Genomic DNA, 26,420 nt, shown 5'->3' with positions numbered 1-26,420 from the left:
AACTGGATAAAATACTGTTAAAAACTCGTTCAATATATATTACCGTGACATAGGTTGACATATATTCGGCGGGGTTTTAATAGTATTTTGTATAGTTTTTTTTTATTTTATTTATAACACCTTTTTCCATACTTACGGTGTTAAAGAGGGTGTGAGACGTCATCTTGAATTTTCGAATACATCGGTAAACACTGTATGTTTTTCGAGCTGAATAAATATGTTACATTGAATAAAAACACAAAAAAATATATCCAGTTTGGCAGAAAAGTAACTTATCTTGCCTTTGATAACATTTATTTGTTATATATTTGTTTTTTAACAACTTTTTCGAATCTATGTGTACAGTAATACAAACCCTAAATTTTTCTTTTCTTTTACAAAAAGGAAAACAAGTTTGTTATTTTAATCGGCTCCATGACTATATCTGATGCAATACAAACTTGTATTTTTTTTTTGGTAATTAATCCAGGTAGTTGTATAACTTTCAGGTGCAAAAAATCATATTAACGGTTTTTATGTTGCGAGACAGAGCAAACGTCGAGGTGCTTGTCTGCACTGCAAGCGAATTCTGACTACACTGGTTGGGTATCGCGTATAGTGCCTTTTTTATAGGTGCCAGTGCCAGACTGGCTCCAGCGAAAGCTGTTAGAAAAATATTTTTAAAATTCGCTTTCTTTGAATGCCGATTGAATGAAAAGTTAACACGTTGTCACGTGATACTGCTATGAACTACGTCTCTGGCAATTGCTAAGTTTCAGTATTAATACCCGCATAATTTGCGTGGGTGTAGATAACAGATGTACGAAGAACTGGACTGCTCTTTTTTCTTTAATGTATGTGATGGGTCGCTACATGTCCTTTAGTTAAGTGTGCTGAATTGTTTTCCTATCAAATTTAGATTATATTTGTCCATGTTTAAGGCTTGTGGGAATGCTTTATTAAAGTTATCTTTAGTGTGTCCAATTAATCACACACACACACATTTACTCACATACATTAATATACGAAAGTATAAATTTATGCCTTAACTTTAAGTATTTACTTCAACAGGGTTCAATACGTAGGTAGAGCTAGTTAGTAAGTTATAAAATATATATGGCGATTGAGCTACACTGAATATTCCGCGTTTCATCCACTATAGGATTCTTCAGGCTCATATTCTGTTTTTCTATGTTCATATTTTTCCCGTGTTTTTCATGAAAATGTGTAGCGTATTTTCATCAGTTACATGGTTAGGAATCCTATACTCCACAGATATTCTTATTTTTATATCAGTGCAGAATACATGAATACGAAAATGAAGTTCACAAAACTACTAAAAGACAATCATACCATAATGTGAACATTGGTTAAAAACTAAGAAAATATAGTAATAGACATTATCATTATTATTATTATTTCACTCAGTAAGAGTTGTCTCACAGGCCATCATCAGTGTGTGTTCTCTGTGGTGTTCCCTGGAGACCAAATGACAACAAATCTCCCAGATTTCTAGTGTTCTCCACCTCTTGTGCAGATGATTGCACGTTATCATCGGTCATTTGTTTCCTGAGGTGTAGGTAACAAAATGCCTCCCCAAGGTACCAGATTTGAACCGCACGCTTCCAGTGAAGATCTGCTTAGTACTCTCCCACCTCGGTCTTTCCATCCTCCATTACCCTTCACAACTAGTTGATGTGGCGCCAGATGACGCTGTCTAGACCAATTTTTTTATTATTATTTTTATAATGATGATGATGACAATAATAAAGGTGCTTGTGCAGTGTATGCACGCGCATGTTAAATATAATTTCAAAGTTAAATTAAATTTTTATGGTATATTTTGGGGGGTTTGTTTTACTATACACAGATTCGAAAAATTTGTCAAAAAACAAATATATAACAAATAAATGTTATCAAAGGCAAGCTAAGTAACTTTTCAAACGAACTGGATAAGGTTTTAGTGTTTTATTTAATGTAAAATGTTTATGTTGTTCGAAAACGTTTATTGATATATCAACCTATATCATGGTATATATATTGACTGAGTTTCTAACAGTATTTTGTATAGTTTTTTTAGATTTCCCAAACAAGGTATTCAACAGTGAGTTCGCCGCCATTTGAGTTTTTCAAATATATCCCTTATATATTTGTCTTCTTTGACAACATTTTCGAATCTGTGTATAGTTAAACAATCCCCTTTTTCATTAAATTGTTATGTGAAAGTGCATAATAGTTACGAAGCCTCCCCACGATAAAAATGGCTTTCTCAATAATATTATTTCAGCACGGTGCAAACAACATTTATTTATAAGATAAAACACAATAATGTACTCTTTATTTTTAGTTCATATAAAAAACATTAATTAAAACTGATTAGTTAATGAATTTTAATTAATTTGTGTTGTTCGTCTCGGGAGAGAATAGAAAATTTCCTATTTCATTTCCTGTTTCAGTCATAAAATAGTATGAAACAAACAAAACTTTAAGTTTTAAATATATTTCCAAGAAATAAATTACGCCCATCGTTTTAGTTAAAAAAAACTGTCGTGAAAAATGCTTCTAATTTTAAAATATTTAGAAATACTCAATGAAAAGTTTTATTTATTAAAAGAACGGACCGAAAAATTTTCTTATATAAAAATTGTGTATTTTGCAATAAAAAAAAAACTCATCTGAAATATGCCTCAAACGTTGGGTTTTCCTCAGGAGCATAGTGCAATGTATCAATAGCTGACCAGATCGCATTTGGGGAAAAAAGCCGTGCTGATTTCTTCTCTGCTGTCCTTATTCACTAAAACTTGTGTTATCCAATCTATTTTTATGACTGGCTTTGTTGCTCTAAATGTAATTTTTTCAATTCCAATATGTGTTCATTCATTTCTTTCCTATCTCTTTCCTGTTTTTCCTCGAAGAATTTCATTAACTCTTTTCATAACTGCTTTTCGAATATTTGTTGGTTCATTTCTTTTCTCTTCCTTATTTTTCTTCAAAATATTTCATCAAATTGAAATGTTTCTCTTCGTTTTGTTTCTGTATAGCCAATTGTTTCTCTCGTATTGCCAATTGCTCTTTTTGGAACCTTTTTTCAAGTTCTAATTGTTGACTTTGTTGGAATGTAACCATTTCCAATTTTATTTTTTGCAAAGTTGTCCATTTTGATTGTTTTTTTGACAAATGAGTTTTTTTCAGAAGCAACCCAATTCCTTGACTTACTTTTCTACAGGAAAGAAAAACCTTTACACAATTCGTACCTTGTTATTAAAGGAATATTTCTTTCATATATTTATTTCCTCGTGTAGCAATTTTTCTGAGAAAATAATTTGGCGTTTTCATTTATACAGAAAGCAGTAGATTTCCTTTGTCATTTTTCAATTTTCATAACGTGTAGGTACTGGGTTCAATTCCTTGTTGATCCTACATATTTTTTCCGCTTTTTTCTTTTAGTTATTTTTCTGTGTAAGATAGTTTATAGCATTTCTTCAATATTGGCTTGCCTTTTTGATCTCTGTGCGAAAAAAAGGTCCTTTTCTCGTTAACACTTTATTTATCATGTTCAACGAAATCGTTTTTCTTCTTTGACATGCAGTCCCATCGACCAGTGAAAAGATTATTTTAATCGGAGTAAAATCTGACGTTTTTTAAAAATTTCTGTAAATACCTGCTTTAGCCAATAAAATAAAATATACTATCAGTTACTTTTTCAGTAGTTTTTTTTCCAACGCTAATACCTTTTAACCATACGACATAAAAGGGATGGAAAAAAGTTATTGAAAACTTGATGTCCTAAATTCAGTAGTAATAATTTTCCATGCAATTCGTCCTATGCGTTCTGTTTCAACTCGTAGTTATAACCAAGATACTTACAATATGTTACAGTATTTTTCAGTTCAAACTTTTCAGCAAACTGATTGAGATTTGTACATAGTCATCCTATACCATTTCAATTTTTATATCTGCCTTTGATATACCTTACTATACTGCTTTCATATGAATATTAATATTTTAATGAGACATTCACTCAATTCTTTTCGTGGTATACATGCTTTGACGGAATATTTTTTTGTTAATTGTTAATTATTTTTGCAATATTTTATTTAAGCGAAATAATGGGCAATAATTTTCTTTTCTTTTCATGTTGTATATAGGTCTTTGATTTTCTCCCTCTCCATTCTGTTAAGGCCAGAACCATTAAGGATGCTTACTTTAAATTGATATGCTAATTGCTCCCTCTCGTCCTATATAACTATGTTAGGCTAAATAGCTCCATTTTCCAGGTATGTAGCTGTAAAAGGTTCGTAATCAGAGTGGATGGTGTATGATTTATTTCCAACTGTCATTTCTGGTACATATGATATCCTAGACGTTCTACTACATTTGATATTCATGTTTTAAGAGATTTTTAGTAGAGATATTAACACACTCTATTTTGTCGCATTGTATGCTATCGCCCAACAACACTTTACAACGGGACGTCAGTGTGAGTCCTCATATGTCTAACTAAAGATGATTTTAGAGAACAAGAAAACCCACACACTTCACAAGAATGTGGCTTCTCCCCAGTGTGAGTTCTCATATGATTCAGTAAAGATGAGTTTTGAGAACAAGAAAATCCACACACTTCACAAGAATGTGGCTTCTCTCCAGTGTGAGTTCTCATATGTGTCACTAAATTTGACTTTACAGAAAAAGAATACCCGCATACTTCACAGGAATGTGGCTTTTCCCCAGTGTGAATTCTCATATGTTTCACTAAATTTGACTTTTCAAAAGTAGAATATCGACACACTGCACAGGAATGTGGTTTTTCCCCAGTGTGGGTTCTCATATGTCTCGCTAAATTTGATTTTTCAGAACAAGAATATTCACACACTTCACAAGAATATGTCTTTTCACAAGAGTGTGTTCTTATATGTATAACTAGCGATGTTTTTAAGGAACAAGTATATCCACACACTTCACAAGTATGTAGCTTTTTCCCAGTGTGAATTCTCATATGTCTCACTAAACATGATTTATGAGAAGAAGTATATTCACACACTTCACAAGAATATGGTTTTTCTCCAGTGTGCGTCCTAATATGATTTAGTAACTTTGATTTTTCAGAACAAGAATACCCACATACTTCACATGAATGTGGCTTTTCCCCAGTGTGAGTCTTAATATGACTTACTAACTTTGATTTTTGAGAGAAAGAAAATCCACAAACTTCACAAGAATGTGGCTTTTCTCCAGTGTGAGTCCTAATATGACTTAATAGGTTTGATTTTTCAGAAAAAGAATGGCCGCATACTTCACAAGTATGTGGCTTTTCCCCAGTGTGACGTCTCATATGTTTCATTAAATTATATTTTTCGGAACAAGAATAACCACACACTACACAAGAATGTGGCTTTTCCCCAGTATGCCTTCTCCTATGTCTCACTAAAGATGATTTTTCAGAACAAGAATATCTACACACTTTACAAGAATATGGCTTTTCTCCAGTGTGAATTCTCATATGTATTACTAACTTTGATTTTTGAGAAGAGGAAAAATCACACACTTCACAATAATGTGACTTTTCCATAGTGTTATCACTTATTTTTGTCACTATTGTTTATTTATTAAAACAAGATTATTCTCCCACGTCACAAGACTTTCACTTTTTTTAAGTGTGTATCATAATATGTTTAAAAAATCTGTTGGTTAAGAACAATAATATAAACACTTTACAACAAAGTCGTATTTCTCCAGCGTGTGTATTTATATGACTTGTTCTATTGTATTTGGTAAAGTAATTATATCTACATACTTTATATGAATGGAAAATTTCCATATATCTCAATAACAGATTCTACACATATTATAAGAATGTTGTTTTTTATTTCAATTTTCTTATTAATTTGTTCAAGTTTGAGCAGCCTACCAGATGCCAAGTATTAAGACATAATTTTATAAATTTTTACTGAGCGAACTTTGCAAAGTGCTACTTCAAAGAATTTTGCATTCATATGGTGTTACTTTTCTATGAGATTTTTTGAAGTTTTGTAGTTTCCCATAGTGTAGAAAATATTGTCTTTTTAACTTTGAATCGATCTCTTGTTACCTTCTAATGTATTCGGACATTAAACACATATTTAAGAACAAAATATATTACCTTTTACATGTGTCATGATATCACACGTTTCCAAAAAATTGTTAATAGTCTCAGTATAAGACATCTTTCAACAAATGTTGCCATAGTCTTCCAAATAAAGTAAGGTTTGTAATGTTTAATGAAAAAAATACTCCATTAAAATTGAATAGTTATGCTCAATCAGGAACATCTGTAAAAATAAAAAAAATAATTCAATATTTTTAATATTTTCATTCACATATTAGTATTCTCTTTATTTTTGTCAATATTATTGCATTAAACTTAACATTCATTTAATATAAATAATATGAGGCATGTTATAAAAGGGGCCACATATTTTCTAACTTAACACCAAGCTAGTTGGTACAGCTTTTGTTTAAGATATAGTTGAAATTAGTTATGAGATCTTAATAAGGAATAAAATGTTTCAACTTATATATAAAATACTACACTATACGATACTAAAATACAATATATATATATATATATATATATATATATATATATATATATATATATATATAGTCATCCACAAACAGTACTGTTTCGCTGTTTCATAGCTCATCAGTGCAGCTAGACAGGAAACTACCCCAAGCCAGGATAGAAACCCGATCGCCGAAATGGCAGTCAAGGCTTCTCACCATTATACTATATGGCTGATACACACACACATATATATATACATATATATATATATATATATATATATATATATATATATATTTCATGAGCTGAAAAGCTATTGCAAACATCTATATGAGTACTTTAACCATAGTTCCTGATTTCAAAAGGCGAAAAATTAAAAGATACATCTGCCTTACTTCTAATGCTAGGTTTATTTATGGTGTCTTTTACATTTAATAAAAACCCTTCACAATATTTGCTGACGAGGAAACCTTGTTTGTTAAAAAACTATATGTAATAATTATTGTCCGTAACTTGATGTCTACCACAATAAAAACACTGTTTTCCGAAACGATCGTACAAATAATTGATTTTGTTGTTTTTCCTTCTTATGAAACGGATTTTAAATTTGATTATAATTTGATTTTAAAATTATCAATCACATTACTAAATATATATATATATATATATATACATATATATATTGTATTTTGTAATATTGTATATATATATTATTTCATATATATATATATATATATATATATATATATATATTGTATTTTATAGTAAGGTATTTATATACTATAAAATACAATATATATATTGTATTTTTAGTATTATATATTGTAGAATTTATCTAGAAGTGTAAACGTTTTATATATATATATGTATACATATATATATATATGTATATATATATGAATGAATAGATGTTAATGTAAATTATATATCCAATATATATATATATATATATATGTGTGTGTGTGTGTGTGTGTGTGTGTATCTTATGGTAACAATGCAAGTAACTTGCAATAATTCTATCAAAAAGTATTTATTGAAGACAAGTTTTCCGAACTTATGATTTATTTATTAAAAAAGCTACAACGAAATTCTATACATTTTTACTTTGTATTTTTATAGCGTTTTGTTTTTATCTTATATATTTTTTTAATTTGTCATTCCATTATTTCATCTAAGGTTTGTTTGAGAAAATATATCCGTTCTTTATAGGGTTTTGTTTTTATCTTATATATTTGTCAATTTGTCAATTCTATTATTTCATCTAAGATTTGTTTGAGAAAATATATTCGTTCACCTCTAATGCATCTGAATATAAAAGATTTGCAAAGTCGTTTAACGTGTTAATTCTTCAGTTGTTTTTAAATATCAGTAAAATAAATGTTTATTTTATTAATTATACATAATGGAAATAATTTGAGGACATAACAAAGAGTTTTTTAAGGTTGGTTTTCTCAACATTTTAATAAAATAACTTTTAACTGAGAGTATTATAAACGTCCACAAATCCCACATCAACATATGCATTGGTTATTGTTTTCATATATGGGCGGGTAAAACAACCCAAATAATCTTCGTCGTAGATAAGGTTGAAAAGGAGTCTTACTTAGCTCCTCTCTATCACATCGCAACAATATTACACTCCTATGACTGTTTTACAAGTTATTTGATAGAATATACATTGATGAATTTATAGTAATTGTACACCCATTCAAATACATTGATGAATTTATAGTAATTGTACACCCATTCAAATACATTGATGAATTTATAGTAATTGTACACCCATTCAAATTACATTGATGAATTTATAGTAATTGTACACCCATTCAAAGTACATTAATGAATTTATAGTAATTGTACACCCATTCAAAGTACATTAATGAATTTATAGTAATTGTACACCCATTCAAAGTACATTGATGAATTTATAGTAATTGTACACCCATTCAAAGTGCATTGATGAATTTATAGTAATTGTACACCCATTCAAAGTACATTAATGAATTTATAGTAATTGTACACCCATTCAAAGTATATACTTCCTAATAACCCTGCAAGAAAAGGATACTCCTATCCTTGCCGACGTCTCTATATGTTTTAAGCCTTTTACTCTAAGAGGTGTCTCCTTTGGACTGACAAGTTGCAATTCCCTACATGTTATCTGCTTATCAGACTAATGAAATGCATAGTTTAAATTTATGTGTACAGACGCCGGTCTGCTACTCGCTTAGTAATAGTACGTCTACTAAATAGTAGTCCTTCAACCATATGTAAATACGTTTTATTTGGATTGAAATTAACAGAAACACTGCCTTGAATGTTTTATTTATAAATATACGTTCACGTCTAATTTATATGAACGTGAAATATTTAAATCAGATGCGTTTAACTTATAAACATGAATGTTAGTTCTGTAAAATTTGGTAAGATTAAATATTTAAAATTCTATGAAAGATTATAAAATTTATATCAATCTTATTATTTAAGTATTCAATACAACTAAGGCATGTAGATTGATGCTGTCATTTTCTTTCCTTGTGACACCTATATTTTCTATTTATATATTTCTCAATTTGTCAAATCCTATATTTCTATTTATATATTTCAAAATTTTTCAAATCCTATTATTCCAAACTAATGTTTTATAAAAGTAATATCCATCTTATCTCCAATTCAGCTTAACATAAAATTATTTGTAACTATAATCGTTTACCTTATTAGACTTTTAATGTTTTATTTTTAATGATCTCATTTTTATTATTTAAAGAATATAATTTTTATATATATTTCTTAGATGATTGTAACAATGTACTGTTATCTTAAAATATTTATTACCTTTTTCGTTTTATTATTTGGTTTTCAGAATCAATGTCAATTAAATTGATTAAAGTACAAGTATGTTAGGTTATTTTTATGAAAATCACTACATAAACAAACTAAAGATAGTTAAAGCAATGGCAGCTGATACCTTTTTATCTTAGTCTAGAAAAGATGTAAGAAAACAAGATAGCTTAGTACTGATAAGAAAGTGTTAGTTTCAAAACCTTGATCAACTGTTTAGTGATAATGTTATGCAGAACGTCTTCAAAACCTTGATCAACTGTTTAGTGATAATGTTATGCATAACGTCTTCAAAACGATCAACTGTTTAGTGATAATGTTATGCAGAACGTCTTCAAAACGATCAACTGTTTAGTGATAATGTTATGCAGAACGTCTTCAAAACGATCAACTGTTTAGTGCTAATGTTATGCAGAACGTCTTTAAAACGATCAACTGTTTAGTGATAATGTTATGCAGAACGTCTTCAAAACGATCAACTGTTTAGTGATAATGTTATGCAGAACGTCTTCAAAACGATCAACTGTTTAGTGCTAATGTTATGCAGAACGTCTTCAAAACATTGATCAACTGTTTAGTGCTAATGTTATGCAGAACGTCTCCAACACGATCAACTGTTTAGTGATAATGTCATGAAGAACGTCTTCAAAACGATCAACTGTTTAGTGATAATGTTATGCAGAACGTCTTCAAAACGATCAACTGTTTAGTGATAATGTTATGCATAACGTCTTCAAAACGATCAACTGTTTAGTGATAATGTTATGCAGAACGTCTTCAAAACGATCAACTGTTTAGTGATAATGTTATGCAGAACGTCTTCAAAACGATCAACTGTTTAGTGATAATGTTATGCAGAACGTCTTCAAAACGATCAACTGTTTAATGCTAATGTTATGCAGAACGTCTTCAAAACGATCAACTGTTTAGTGATAATGTTATGCAGAACGTCTTCAAAACGATCAACTGTTTAGTGATAATGTTATGCAGAACGTCTTCAAAACGATCAACTGTTTAGTGATAATGTAATGCAGAACGTCTTCAAAACGATCAACTGTTTAGTGATAATGTAATGCATAACGTCTTCAAAACGATCAACTGTTTAGTGATAATGTTATGCAGAGCGTCTTCAAAACGATCAACTGTTTAGTGATAATGTTATGCAGAACGTCTTCAAAACGATCAACTGTTTAGTGATAATGTTATGCAGAACGTCTTCAAAACGATCAACTGTTTAGTGCTAATGTTATGCATAATGTCTTCAAAACGATCAAGTGTTTAGTGCTAATGTTATGCATAACGTCTTCAAAACCTTCATCAACTGTTTAGTGCTAATGTTATGCATAACGTCTTCAAAACCATCAAGTGTTTAGTGATAATGTTATGCATAACGTCTTCAAAACCTTGATCAACTGTTTAGTGCTAATGTTATGCATAACGTCTTCAAAGCCTTGATCAACTGTTTAGTGCTAATGTTATGCATAACGTCTTCAAAACGATCAACTGTTTAGTGCTAATGTTATGCATAACGTCTTCAAAACGATCAACTGCTTAGTGCTAATGTTATGCATAACGTCTTCAAAACGATCAACTGTTTAGTGCTAATCTTATACATAACGTCTTCAAAACCTTGATCAACTGCTTAGTGCTAATGTTATGCAGAACGTCTTCAAAACGATCAACTATTTAGTGCTAATGTTATGCATAACGTCTCCAAAACCATCAACTGTTTAGTGTTAATGTTATGCATAACGTCTTCAAAACGATCAACTGTTTAGTGCTAATTTTATGCAGAACGTCTTCAAAACGATCAACTGTTTAGTGATAATGTTATGCATAACGTCTTCTAAACCTTGATCAACTGTTTAGTGCTAATGTTATGCATAACGTCTTCAAAACCATCAACTGTTTAGTGATAATGTTATGCATAACGTCTTCAAAACGATCAACTGTTTAGTGCTAATGTTATGGATTACGTCTTCAAAACCTTGATCAACTGCTTAGTGCTAATGTTATGCATAACGTCTTCAAAACGATCAACTGTTTAGTGATAATGTTATGCATAACGTCTCCAAAACCATCAACTGTTTAGTGCTAATGTTATACATAACGTCTTCAAAACATTGATCAACTGTTTAGTGCTAATGTTATGCATAACGTCTTCAAAGCATTGATCAACAGTTTAGTGCTTATGTTATGCATAACGTCTTCAAAACCTTGATCAACTGTTTAGTGCTTATGTTATGCATAACGTCTCCAAAACCATCAACTGCTTAGTGCTAATGTTATGCATAACGTCTTCAAAACGATCAACTGTTTAGTGCTAATGTTATGCATAACGTCTTCAAAACCTAGATAACCGCTCCAAATTTCAACATTATCAACTAATCTAGAGATTTATTTTTAACATAAATAATTTTTTATTCATAACCTAATATATTGATTTGAAATCAATATATCTTTTTTATTTTTTTATTCAATTCTCACCCCAAACAATGCACAGTACCACTTTGAAGCAGGGGGCTACTATTAGGGAATTAATTAGCGGGGTCATTATGAGGGGAGAAGAGTAGAAAGATGTTTGTTAACATTACACTTGAACTTCTGCATATCATTGCAGTTGGGAAAGCAGAATCCCGGAAGGGAGTTCTAAAGACCCGCAGTTCTGGGGAAGAAACTATTGGAGTAAAAGGCTTTCTTGCACCTAGGAATCTCTACTGTACAGGGATGAGACTTAGTAGCTTGTCGGGTTTGTCGGGGGTAGTTACGTCGGGGAGGTACAAGTGTTTGCAGTTCGTCAGAGCATTCACCATCAAAGTAGTTGTAGAACAGGCAGAGGGATGCAACATCTCGTCGATGGGACAGAGGTTAAAGCCTATATGACAGTTCAGGACCTATCAAGTTGCCGACTCTTTTTTGAACCCTGTCCAGGAGCGAGAGACAAGCAGCAGATGCACCAGCCCAGATGTGACAACAGTACTCCATACATGGGCGAATGGTTGCCTTATAGAGGTATAGGATACTGGCAGGCGTAAGTAGTTTTCTAACACGGTAGAGGGAGCCAACCTTCCTTGCAGCAGCCTTGGCAATGCTCTCAATGTATCTATTCCAGTTCATATTCCCTGTAAACGTTAGGCCGAGGAGTTTAAAAGAAGTACTTTCAGGCAATGTGTTCTTGGCCATTGCTATTGGTGGTAGAGAAGGTTTCTTGTAGTTATTGAAGGAAACAAGCTTAGTCTTAGCAGCATTGAATGTGACCAACCATTTTTGTCCCGATTCCACTACGGATTGGAGGTCGTCCTCTAGTGTTTCTGCCATTTCCTTGGATATGTGTTCATTTGTTTTCCCCTCATATCTGTTATAGAGAGTGGTGTCATCGGCAAATATACCCATCTCCGAAACAATATTATCAGGGAGGTCGTTTATGAATATCAGGAATAATAGAGGTCCAAGGATAGACCCCTGAGGTACTCCCGCATTTATGTCATATTGTTTGGATGTATGTCCGTCGAGGACAACTTTGATTTTTCTATTACTTAAGAAGGATTTAATTACATTATGAATTCTTCCAGTGATTCCATATGATCTAATTTTCCTTAGAAGACCATCGTGCCATACCCTGTCAAAAGCCTTAGATATATCAAGGGCCACCGCTCTACCCTCCCCTGTTTTATCCAATGAACGGTATATACGTTCAGAAACTACAGTTAAGATATCTGCTATTGAACGGGCTTGCCTGAATCCATATTGTTTGTCAGTCAGGAGTTTAGCAGTTGTTAGGTGCTGGACTAGGGCTTGATTAACTAAGGACTCAAATATTTTGGCGAAAAGCGGGAGGAGGCTAATGGGGCGATAATTTAGTGGGTCAGTTCTTTCACCAGAATTCTTGAAGACTGGTACCACAGAGGCGGTTTTCTAGCAGTCGGGAAAACAAGATTCGTTAAGGCATTTATTGTAAAGTTTGGACAGAACTGGAGCAACCTCGGCAGAGCATTTTTTTAATAGCACAGCCGGGATGAGATCTGGTCCACATGCTTTTGAGGTGTCTAGGTTTTTTATAATAGCATGTACCTGAGAAGGGGTGATTTTCAAATCGTCAAGTGTGGCGTCTGTTTGCAGAGGAAAATCAGGGAGTAAGTGGTGTACCGAGTTCAGTGTGGAGTTTGAGGCAAACCGACTGGCAAGCAGATTAGCCTTGTCAGTTGCCGTGCAAGCAACCTCATGATTGTTTGTTAGTGGGGGAATAATTGACTGTCCATTATTAACTACGCTGTTGTAGATTTTCCAAAAATCCCGGGTTCCTAATTTCTGTGCTTCGATGCGCTTTCTGGTGGTTTCAGAGTAATTTGTCTTAGCTGTGTCTATCACTCTCTTACAATTATTTCTAGCTTCTATAAACTTCTGTTTATTTGAGCTGGACTTATGTCGGTTGAATCTGCGGAACGCATGCTGCCTTTGACAAATGGCAGCTGCACAAGCAGAAGTAAACCATTGGGGAGAGTGGGGCTTGCTATAGTATTTCCGTGCGGGAACATGTGCTTCAATAGCAGTTTTGAACCATTCAGTTGTCTCATTTGCACACTGTTCCGCTGGAAGAGTAAAGGTATTTGGCCATGGGGCATCTCTGATGAGCTCCCTGATGGCTTCCCAGTCAGCCGTTTTGTAATACCTCGTTGTTTTGAGTAGTGGGTCTTCAGTTTAAGGGCGAGAATTTAGGTTGATTTCTACCATTATCACAGCGTGATCAGCATTCCCGAGTGGGCTGAGGGCATTTGTTGTACAGTCATTGGGAACCGTTGTCAGAAACAGATCTAGAAGTGAGGCATGTTGATCGTGCTGGTCTGGGAAACGTGTCGGAAATGTAACCAACTGAGATAGGGAATGAGATATAGAGAAGCTATGAGTTGCGCTACCAGCTACGTCTGTGTGATTTGAGAATCCTAGCCAGTTACTGTGGTGGACATCGAAGTCACCAAATACATGTATTTGTGCGCTAGTATCGAGGGAGAGTGCTATATCTATGCTGTCTGAGACTTTGTTTATACGGGTAGTCTTGGTTTGAGGGAGAGCGGTAGAGAAAATACAAGTAGCTAATATTGTGTTGTATATTTAGTCTGAAGCACATAAAGGCCTGACCCTCTGATTCTAGTTTTATTTCTCTAGTTAGGGGGAGGGTGTTTCGAATATAGACTCCAAGTCCATGCATATGTCTGTCCGAGTCCTTACGGTAGAGTGGGAGATAACCAGGCATGTTAAAGTGGTTAGAGGGAATGGAGCAGTGAAGGTTAGTTTTACTTAATGCTAAGATATCCGGGTGTTTACAAGGAGAAATGACTCAACATCATCTAAGTTAGTTCTAAGCCCGCGGATATTAGTAAATGCAAGCCTCAAGGGAGGAGGCAGGTTGGTTTTCTTTGAGTTTGGTCCTGGTTTAAACGTAACTTTTGCTTGAGCTGTCATTTCATTTTATTTTATTTAAATGTTTCAGTTAGGGTGGATGAGAGAGGGGGTGCTGGACAAGTAGTTGTGCATAATACCAGACATGCAATACAAGTAGACCATCAGCTGTCCTCACCCACAGGATTGTGGCCTCAGGAAAGCCCACCTGGGATGAGTGCAGGGTCCCTTTCCATGCACGACATGGCACTACAAACATCCCGATATTTTACAACTGTTGATGGAGCAGCTGCTCTAAGCGCTACCAAAGAGTTAGGGCCCCTGTACTATCAGTCGGAAACAGCAGCCAGGAACTGTCAATCCGGTACCCTCAATCCATTAGGCAAAGCCAGCCCAGTCCAACTGCACCGACATATATGGCACTGAAGCACCCCACTGTGTCCAGTTTAGGGGGATGGGATGTGGCGGGAGTTGGGAAAAGTGGCGTTCATTGCTCTAGTCAGGAAACAAGGTCAACCACTGGGTGATTGAGACGAGTCCCTGTGATAGTACCTCTACACCTGGCCAATAGGCAAAGAAGGAGTATGAAAGCCGGGCGATAGACAGAGTCTATCTCCTCCTTAAGCAGTTTAGGTTTGCCAACCGGTGATTTGTTTGAGTCACCAGCTCTAGGAAGGTTGTCATCCAGGACTGAAGAGGCCTCCCTCCCCTAGGTTTAGTTTCAGAGTTTTCAATCTCCTAGACGGATGACCTGGGAAGACCTACGGGTCCATCAGCTCCGAGGGGGTTCACCCCGCGCCTGGGTCCTAATCCAGGTATTTCTGCGACCCCGCATGGGTAGTTAATATTTATTGGTTTTTTATCAGGCTATGAATAAAAATTAGTTACGTTAAAAATAAATTTTAAAAAATCGATTTTTCCTCGTAGACAACTGCCCAGTTGAGGGTGAAGGAATTTATGTTTTTGGCTAATTTTTCGATGTTTGTCGCCCGAGCCATCAAACCTCACACTGATACCGATCTCGTGAAGACAGTCGTCTCGGACCAAAGTTTTAGGTAGACATACAAGCATACATTTAAACAGACAGGTCAGATTTATATAATAGATAACATTATTATTTAGAAAGCTATTATTAAATTTGTACATTCATCTAACAATTAAATAAATTAAAAAGTGCATTAAGTAGTCAACAAACAACCCCGAAAAACCGGACAAAAACAAAAAAAATCTATAGCAAATGATTGTTATTAAAGGCAACATAATAAACTCTTCTACCTACTTGGATGAGATTTTTTTGTTTTAACTTATTTTTAAGCGTTTGTTTAATTTCACAAAGCATAAAAATGGCTGATATAAAACAGTAATCTAGGATGTCACGATAATCGCTTAAAAATCGATACTTAAATAAAATACTGGTAGAAAACCACAAAATTAACACTTTTGAAAAGTTGTGTTATGTCCAACCATTTTTAAGGTATCTTTGGTTTATTAAATTATTAAGTGAAATTCCAAATAGTTAACAACTCAAAAAAAAAAAAAACGTAAGAAAGCAAAAAAAAAAAATGATATGAGCCACCCATCTCTTCCCCATTCAACCCAAAATTGAAAACTACAAATGATTACAGGTATTATTGCCTGCTAACTGGTTATTAAATCGATGCTTATTTTATGTTAAATTTATATAGAAAAGTGATTCCACGTCCTAAAATCTTAAATGTTCATTATTATTTGTCGTGTCTTTGAACGATATTTATTTTAATTATTGAAACGTAATAGCCAAAATACTTAATTTTTTTTCATTTATTTTTTTTTAGAGAGTAAACAACGCGGGGTTACATTGTAAAAGATTTACAAATGTATTTTTCTACATTAAGATTCAATGAATAGTTGAGATGGTCAATAAATCTTTGATCATCTTATGTAAACTTTATAAGAGAAAGCGATCCCCATTCTAAAATTACTTTATTTATTTATTTATTGTTTTAGAGAGTGAACAACGCTGAGTTACATTGTAACGATTTACAAATATATTTTTATACATTAAGTTACTGATAATTAATGATGGTCAATAAATATTTGATCATTTTATGTAAACTTTATAAAAGAAAGTTATCCCCATTCTAAAAGTTTAAATATGGGATAAAACATACAAAATCAAACGAAATTCTCTAGCGACATAATAGGTAAGTGTAGACAGAAAAAAAGATTTTTATGTTAAAGCAATTAGGTATGTGTGCACTTATGTTACCGCGCTGAAATAACAACCTTATTATTCAGAAAGTTATTCCTAACATGGAGAGAGGAAAGTGTTTGTAACTATTCTGTACTTCCACCTAATAATTTAATAAAATACGATCTGGTAAAATTCGAATTTAACTTAAAAATACGATTTTTAAAAATAGAACAGAAACATAAGTGGATAATCATTTAACAATTAAATACTAGAAAATTATTATTATTATTGGCAGGATTGCAGTTTACAGGGAAATGAAGGGACGCAACTCCTGCCAAACTAAAAAGGACGCAAACAGAATCACCGGGGGGCACCTGTTTCAATTTTTAAATTACAAATTTTAACCGAACCTACTACACGTGGAATAATATAACAAGTTTTAAGATTTCTTTTGAATAGTTCATTTCTTTCTAATTCCTTTGTTTTTTATTCGTTTTACTTCTAAATTATTTTCTTCTTTAATTTTTTGTTTTTACAATCTTTTATTATACTTTTATTCTTTACGTTTTTATTTTTTTACCAAAATGAGAACTACTATCGTTGACCACGTTATGTCTACGACTGAAGTGGAAGAGCAGAAGTGGACCTATGAACATTTGTATAATTTGCTGCCACCAAATAACGAGGTACAGTTACAAACAGCGGCCTCATTGGGACTCATACCGAATAGGAGTTTCTGCAGCTCGTGTGAGAGAGATCGAATTCTCTATAAAAACGGAGCCAAAGGGGATGGTTTTGCGTGGAAGTGTCCTGTCTGTAAGAAGGGTGGTTTGCCAAGGATGGGTTCCTTTTTACAGAGAAGTCATCTGACAATAAAGCAGATATTAGTTATTTTGCTCAGTTGGAGCATGGAGATGCCGCAGATTAAAATTAAACAGGAAGCAAGTGTGAGTAACCATACAATCGTAGATTGGATGTCATTCATAAGAGAAGTCTGTGAACAGGACATGCTGGACCATCCCATCATGTTAGGTGGGAGAGACGAACATTCGACACCTAAAGAAGTGGAGGTGGATGAGTCATATTTTTTCCGACGAAAGTATAATAGGGGACGTGTGAGGAAGGGCGTTTGGCTTTTTGGCGCAGTGGAAAGAGGCTCGAATTTGTGCAATTTCGCAATAGTGGAAAATAGGGATCGAGATACCCTGTTTCCAATCATGAATTCATGGTGCCTGCCAGGAACAAGAATTATGTCTGACGGTTGGGCGGCTTACCAAGGACTTGATCGACTCGCTCAAGGAATTTATGAGCACGACACTGTCGTCCACGAAGACAACTTCGTTGATCCGTTGGACCATTCAGTGCACACACAGACTATTGAAGGACTATGGTCACACGCCAAAAAACATATACGAATGTTCGGGAATCGATAAAATATGTTCGGCTTGCATCTGATGGAATTTTTATGGCGAAAAAGAGAGAAGGGTGAATGTTTTCCACGAATCATCAGATGCATCCGCGAACAGTATTCGTTTTAAAAATTAACTGTTTAATAAAGTTCTATGTTCTTAAAATAATTCTATGTTCTTAAAATAATTCTTTCTTAAAATAATTCATAACTGTTTTTCGTTTTAAAAATTAACTGTTTAATAAAATTCTATGTTCTTCAAATAATTCTATGTTATTAAAATAATTCTTTCTTAAAATAATTTATAACTGTTTTATAAAGTTCTATGTTCTTCCTTTGTTAAAAAAATAACTTATTCAAACAGTTCATTTAAATTAACAAGAACAAGAAAAATTGAAACAGGTGCCCCCCCGGTGATTCTGTTTGCGTCCTTTTTAGTTTGGCAGGAGTTGCGTCCCTTGATTTCCCTGTAAACTGCAATCCTGCCTTATTATTATTATTATTATTATTATTATTATTATTATTATTGTTATTATTATTATTATTATTGTTATTATTTTCATTATTATTATCATTATCATTATTATTACTTATTTTGTGATCTGTTTCCTTCGAATTGAATTATTGTGTTTACGGAAACATGCAGTGTTTACCGATGTATTGGAAAATTTAAAATTGCGCCCACCTCTCTCTCTCTCTCCCTTTCACACGGTAAGTTTGAGAAAAGAAGTTTAAAATAAAAAAAAAAACTAGACAAAATACTGCTTGAAACTCGCTCAATATATGTTACCGTGACATAGGTTGACACATATTGAATGTGTCATATTTGTGAGAAAATAAAAGTAAAAATAAAAAAAGGAGATTGCTTACTTGGTGGCGCCGGCCTCGAGGGCGGAATTCTAATCTGAGTGGTTGAGAGAACGAGTCTCTTATAGACTTGGAGGAGTAGGGGGAGGCACTATTCTTCTGTTATAAAAAGAATTGTGTCTCCGACTAGCACCAGTCCTGTTAACGACTTACTGGTGAACGGTTGGCACAAATTAGTTACTCGCTGCTCGCCGTACTACAAAACTTGTTACTCGACCCAGTAGGGGGGGTCGCATAGGGCATCCTTTGCAACCCCTCGGAGCTTACGCTATCACCGGGTAATCTACTTTACCCTCTAAATAGTTTTTTTTCCACATCTTGCAAAGGGTTTGCTGCTTACTCTTTCGTCGGTTAACTACTGTCATGAACGTCACGAAAGAGCAGCTCCTACGCAGAAGGGAGTCATTGACTCAGAAGATTCAGGGACGACTGAAGATGTGTCGTGATGGAGTTAGGCCATCGGCGTACTCATTCTTAAGGACGGAGATTCGACAATTCATTGTCGAGTTAGAGACTTGTATCACACAGCTGGAGTTAGGCTCCTTTGATGAGAGTACACCTGCCGAGATTGAGGGTGCTTGGCTGCCTCAACTAAAGGATTATTATGAAGACTTGGGCGATTTGGATCAAGCATACCGACAGCCAGAGCCCAGCCCTTACTCGGAATCTGCCTTTGAGTTCTCAAGGGCTTCTACAACTACCGGGAGAGGTTCTTCCTTCATTGTTAAACCCCCACGTATACAGATCACAGGGCCTACATTTAGCGGACAGGAAATGGAGTCCGACCGCATGAGTTTCAGAAACTTCTTGACTAGGTTTGAGAACTGCGTGATCGGCATGGCCAATGATGCCGAGAGGTTGAACTTCTTGAAGTGTTCACTATCAGACAGAGCCTTGAGGCTGGTAAATCACCTGAGTTGCACTGACACCAATTACCAGCAAGCCATGGCTATACTGAAGAGGGAGTATCTGGACCTGGATGAAATCATTGACCAAATATTCCAGGATATTCTGGACTATGTACCAAAGAAAAGTGGAGCCCTTTTTGAGCTGGGGGACTTCGTTACCAGGACGGCATCGCTGTTGGAAGAGCTGGGGAATTCCTTTTCGTGTGACTTTTCTGTGGACGATTCTGGCGGAGCCAGACTGATGGCTAAGATTCTGTTTAGGAAATTTCCTCTCGAACTGAAAGGCGAGATAATAGCGCTAACAAATAGACGGGTGCCACCTTTGTCCTCCATATTGAGGCTAACTGGAGAAGCGATAAAGAGATTGCAGATTAAGGGCGGTGTCTCCACTGCATTTACATCAACAGTAAGACAGAATACGTCTCAAAAGTTTGGTAGGGGGAACGCTATTACTCCTTCTTTTCATGTGGATGTGAATAATGCAACTTCAACCGGGTATTCCCGCACGTTGCCACCCATTCTCTCAGTTACATTCTCTTGTGGACCAAAGACAGTGTCAGTGAATTGCCTACTGGACACGGGTAGCGGGCGGACATATCTGGCGGCAGATGTACTGAGAACTTTGGGCCCAATCGAAACCCTTGGTGTCAATTGTCAGCTGAGATTGTCTACCTTTCTAGGTGAGTGTCAGCGTGGGTTCACAGAGGTAGTCCTGGGAGTTGACTTGGGTTCTGGAAGGACTGTGACATCTCCTGTCTTGGTAGCCGATGGTATGGACTTGTCGGTTCGAGTGGCCAACCTGGAATCTCTATTGCGTGTCTTTCAGGATGCAAAATATGATTTGGCCGGCCAGTTTGAGACCGGAAAGGAATTAATACCGATCAAGGGAATAATTGGGTTAGACCTGATTGAACACCTGGACTCATTAAAGCTGATCCCGTGTTTGAATGGATGGGCCTTTGCAACCCCGCCTGGATTGGTCCCGTTTGGAGCAGTGGACTCTTTTTTCTTGGAAGATAAACCCCTCTCTGAGGTTACTCACCTCTCGTTTAATTCGGTAATGGAACATACCCCCCGGGTCGATTCATCACATTTATGTTTTGTCCTTGAAACACAATCAACATACCTGGATCCCATGGCGGAGTGCTTTCCTGACAGTATGGTACAAAGAGGACTAGAACAAATGTTTACGTTGGAATCTCTGGGGCTTCCCAGTCAGGAGGACTTTTCTGATTACGATAAAGTTCAGATGAAGCGATTTGAGGAAACGATAGAGCTTCGAGATGGAAGCTATTATGTGGAGCTCCCCTGGCATCACGATAGATTAGCCAGAGTCCCCTCTAATCATGCAACTTCCTTGCATGTTTTAGACCGGGTAGCAGCAACCTTGACTAAAAGAAAAATATATGATGAATATTTGGAGGTGTTTCGTCAGCAACAGGAGGACGGTATAATTGAAGAGATTTTTGTCTCCCCTCAGGAGTTCGACAAATATGTGTGGATACCACATAGACCAGTTTTCAAGTCGGACCCTACGGCAACTACCAGGATAAGACCAGTGTTCAACTGTAGTTTGAAGACAGGAGATGGATTATCGCTGAACGAAGCAGCATATTCTGGCGTTAACTTAACAGGGGACATCTTAAAGTTGTTGCTGGCCTTTAGAGCCAACAATTATGTGCTACTAGCAGACATTCGCCGAGCCTTCCTAATGATTCGGCTTAAGCTGGAGGCGGATAGGAACCGGTTTTGCTTTTTTCTTAAACAAGGAAATTGTTTGCGCTGCTTCCGCTATACCACCTTGATATTCGGGTTTACTTCCAGCCCATTTGTGTTGGGGTGCATCTTAAAATTGCATGCGGCAAAATACCCTCAAGATGCTTGCCGCAGAATGATGGAGGACCGGTTTTATGTGGATAACCTTGTGGCATCCGTGGCAGACGCGAGTGAGCTTACTACATTGTATTCCCTTGTTAGAGAGCGTTTGCTGGAAGGGGGCTTTATTATCCAGTCATGCAACTCAAACAGTCAGGCGCTCCGCAATAGGATGAAGGAGGATGGTACTCTAAGTATCCATGAAGAGGAGTGGGAGAGAGTACTGGGCTACCGATACTCCCCACATTCGGAGGAGTTGTATGTCGCTCCGGTAAAGTGCAATCCTGACGTGACAACTAAGAGAGGTGTTCTTTCAGAGTCAGCTAAGGTCTTCGATCCGTTGTCCCTATGTCTCCCGGTTACTATCCGCAGTAGAGTGCTAATCAGGTCCATGTGGAAGAATGGTGCAGGTTGGGATGATCCACTCCAGCCAGCGATCTTGAGCGATTGGAGAGAGCTAGCCAGGGACCTTTCAGGGTTGAGTGATTTCCGTTTTTTGCGCAAGGCGCTTATGGCAGGGCTGCCTGGAGATATGTACCTGTTTTGCGACGCGTCCAAGGAAGCATATGGGTTTGCCGTATATATCGTACAAAATGGTCGGTCATCCTTATTATTTGCGAAAGCTAAGGTGGCACCTATGAAGGACAAGACTTTGCCTGTGTTGGAACTAATGGCCGTTTTCCTCGCCTTCAAGTGTCTCCCCACAATCTTGGACAATTGTGAAGGATTTGTTCCCGAGAATTTGTGTATAGCCACGGATGCACAGGTGGTCTTGTCCTGGATTTTATCTCAAAACATGGCTAGCAAAAATGTTTTTGCAAAAAATAGACTTAAAGACATTCTGCAGATGAAAGTGGAGTTGGAGTCTCGCTATGGCTTGAAGACTCTCTTCAGATATGTTGATAGTACACTCAACCCGGCGGATTTGTTAACAAGAGGATTAACATTGAGGAAGTTCCAATCCAGGATGGAATTTTGGTGTTCAGGCCCTTCCTGGCTATGCGAAGGAATATCTCAATGGCCAGGACAGGATATGCCCTGTTTGAGTGAGATATGCCAGCGAATGACCCGCAGTTCAGCAAATTGTTCTTTGATCCATGATCAAGAGTACACTTCGGCCATACCTTTTCAGAGGTTTTCCTCATTCTCTGGTTTACTGACTGTTACTGCCTTGGTGTTTAAGTTCCTAGCCATCCGATTTAATCGACAATGGGACTACAACTCTAAGGCAGCGATCTACCTTATGAAGACAGTGCAACGGCAAGAATTTCCCGTGGAAGTGGAGTACCTAAAGGAGCCGAGTGGTAAACCCATGCCAGTTAGGGTTCGTGCTCTGGATCTTTTTCTGGACCCTGACGGTTTGATTCGATCTCGGGGAAGAATCAACCAATCTTCCCACTTTGGTTATGAAGTTAAAAACCCCATTCTGATAGGGAAACATCATCCTGTTACCAGACTCATCATTTTAGATTGTCATGAAAGGTGTTGCCACCTTGGAACGGGGTCAACTCTAGCGGAGTTGAGGCGAAGCGGTTATTGGGTCCCGCAGGGTCGACAAGCTGTGAATAAGGTACTGGCTGTTTGTGCCAGATGTAAACGTTATAATTCAACGCCAGTGACGCCGAATGCTGCTGCTGCCCTGCCGTCGCACCGTACCGATTTCAGAGTCCCCTATCAACACACTGGGATTGATTTTACTGGCCATCTTTGGGTGAGTGACGGGAAACGAGATACGAAAATGTACTTGCTCCTGTTCACTTGTTTGAATATCAGAGCAATACACATTGAAGTAGTTCCCAACATGAGCGTACCCTCTTTCTTCCAGGCACTGGTTCGATTTACTAACCGATATGGCGTTCCCGAAACCCTTTATAGTGACAACGCGAAAACGTTTATAGGAAGTGGAAAGATTTTCGATCGTCTCTCTCTTTTTACGGACTATCAAAGAAAATACGGTCCTTGTAAGTTAAAACTTAAAACCATTCCCTTGTTCTCTCCTTGGTATGGAGGAACATGGGAGCGATGTATCAAGACCATGAAGAATTGCCTATTTAAGATTCTTGGCAGGGGTAGATTGGATTACTTTACCCTTCTGACAGTGTTATCGGATATTCAGAGGTCTGTTAATAACCGGCCTCTTACTTACCAGGTGTCAGCCGACAAAAATGCTACTCCAATTACCCCTAATATGTTCCTTAAGCCCAATCAGAGCCCCGGGCTATTGATACGACTGGATAGAGAGGATAGAACAACCTTGTTGCCTCCCAGCAGGGAGAGGCTAATTCAAACCTTGGAACTTAGGGACCAATGTCTGACAGATTTCCACAAACTATGGTATGAGGAGTACCTGCTAGAGCTGGGAAGGAAGATTCCTGGTCGATCCCGACTCAGTACAAGAACCCGCCTCCAGAAGGATGATGTTGTGCTGATTAAGAGTCCTTTGAAACCCAGACCGTTTTGGGTCTTAGGAACTATTACTGAACTGATTCCAGGTCATGATGGTGTCGTTAGAGCAGCACGTGTACAAAAAGGGGAGGGCTTGGAGGAAGTACATTCCCTGAAACATCTGTACCCCTTAGAGCTTTCTAGGACTCCTGAAGGACCTCCTGTTGCGGAGGGAGGGGAGACGTTGGATTCACCCCCTAGTGTTGAAGAGCAGGTCTGGTTGTGTCCCCTGTGCAGCTCTCCGCAGCAGAATCAGAATATGATCGGGTGTGACTCGTGCGACGATTGGTACCATTTCCGATGTGTCGGTATCGACTCAGAACCTCCCAACAGGCAAAAGTGGTATTGCCCAGAATGTGCGCCCCTTAAAAAACGACGGGGTAGACCTAGCCTGCTGCCTGCTTGATTGATGTCTGGACTGATCGACTACTGCTATATTGTACTAACAGTTGTTTTTTGATTAAGTGTTTTGGTGGTCTGTCATTTTTATGTAACTTTTCTTTTTCTTTTCTCTCTTCTACCTTTTGTTTTTTTTTCTCGTTTTTGTCGGGAGTGTGTGAGAAAATAAAAGTAAAAATAAAAAAAGGAGATTGCTTACTTGGTGGCGCCGGCCTCGAGGGCGGAATTCTAATCTGAGTGGTTGAGAGAACGAGTCTCTTATAGACTTGGAGGAGTAGGGGGAGGCACTATTCTTCTGTTATAAAAAGAATTGTGTCTCCGACTAGCACCAGTCCTGTTAACGACTTACTGGTGAACGGTTGGCACAAATTAGTTACTCGCTGCTCGCCGTACTACAAAACTTGTTACTCGACCCAGTAGGGGGGGTCGCATAGGGCATCCTTTGCAACCCCTCGGAGCTTACGCTATCACCGGGTAATCTACTTTACCCTCTAAATAGTTTTTTTTCCACATCTTGAATCGGTGGGTTTTAACAGTATTTTGTATATTTTTTAATTTTTTTAAACTCCTTTTCTCAAATTTTCCGTGTGAAAGAGAGAGTCGGGAACCATTTTAAATTTTACAAGACATCGGTAAACACTATGCTTTCCGAGCTGAATAACATGTTAAATTAAATAAAAACACTAGGTAGAAAAGTAACTTATCTTGCCTTTGATAACATTTATTCGTTATATATTTGTTTTTTGACATTTTTTTCGAATCTATGCGTACAGCGTACAGTAATGCAAATAAAAAACCAAAAAAACAAAAAACACTTATCTTTTATCCCAGGAATTAAAGCAAATAAACTGGAAAATCACACTTTATATTCACGTTTCTTATAAATCATATAGAATCAATATTTTTATTGCATTGCACAAAAAAAAATGAAATGAATAAACATAATTTAATATTTAAGGTTATAAAAAAATCGGATTAGAAATGTAAACAAAAATATTTAAAAACTTACCTTTCATTCCAGTTTCAATACGAAAAAAAATCGGGTTGAATTCTTTGTTCTTTTGTGTTCAAAACAGAAAATTTGTTAGAATTTCTTTAATAAATTGATACAACTTTTGTTTTGTGTGTCAAATTCATTAATAAATAAAATATATGAAAATATAAAAGAATCAAAATTAAAAGATGAAAAACACGATTTAAACGTGAAATTATTTAAATAGAAAATCAACTGCTAAAGAACAAAGAACTTAAGGTCATCGTAATAACACGGTGAAATCATTATTTCGTTCCTCGTGTAGAAATGTCTGTTTATTATTAAAACGTATCGAATTGTTTTCCTATCAAGTTCAGATTATATTTGTCAATGTTTAAAGCTTGTTTTCGATATCTTTTGTAAATTTCTATTTTGTATGTCTAATTCATTAAAAATTAAAATACATGAAAACAAAAATCAGATTAATTAAAAAAACAAAACAAAAAAAAACTGAACATTTCATTATTATTCTAATTAGTCAAACTACCGTTAACATCCAAAATGAGAATAGTAGTCTAAATAATTCAATATATAATATAATATAATATAAT

At 35.9% G+C, this 26,420-nt stretch overlaps 1 protein-coding gene across 1 annotated transcript; it reads right to left on the bottom strand.

The window, feature by feature from the left end:
- Positions 1–2,432: 2,432 nt before the first annotated feature.
- LOC145270961 (uncharacterized) lies at positions 2,433–26,063 on the bottom strand. Its single transcript, XM_080126507.1, has 2 exons — positions 25,846–26,063; positions 2,433–6,287 (listed from the first exon to the last, which is right to left on the bottom strand). Exon 2 carries the CDS (start codon positions 5,546–5,548, stop codon positions 4,442–4,444), a length of 1,107 nt encoding a protein of 368 aa, XP_079982633.1. The 5' UTR covers positions 5,549–6,287; positions 25,846–26,063; the 3' UTR covers positions 2,433–4,441.
- Positions 26,064–26,420: the final 357 nt, after the last annotated feature.

Source organism: Euprymna scolopes, chromosome 46, assembly GCF_053919585.1.
Source record: "Euprymna scolopes isolate OS-2025 chromosome 46, ASM5391958v1, whole genome shotgun sequence".
NCBI lineage: Eukaryota > Metazoa > Mollusca > Cephalopoda > Sepiida > Sepiolidae > Euprymna > Euprymna scolopes.
Note: the sequence above shows the minus strand (reverse complement) of the source record. Positions and strands in the feature narration are given on the sequence as shown.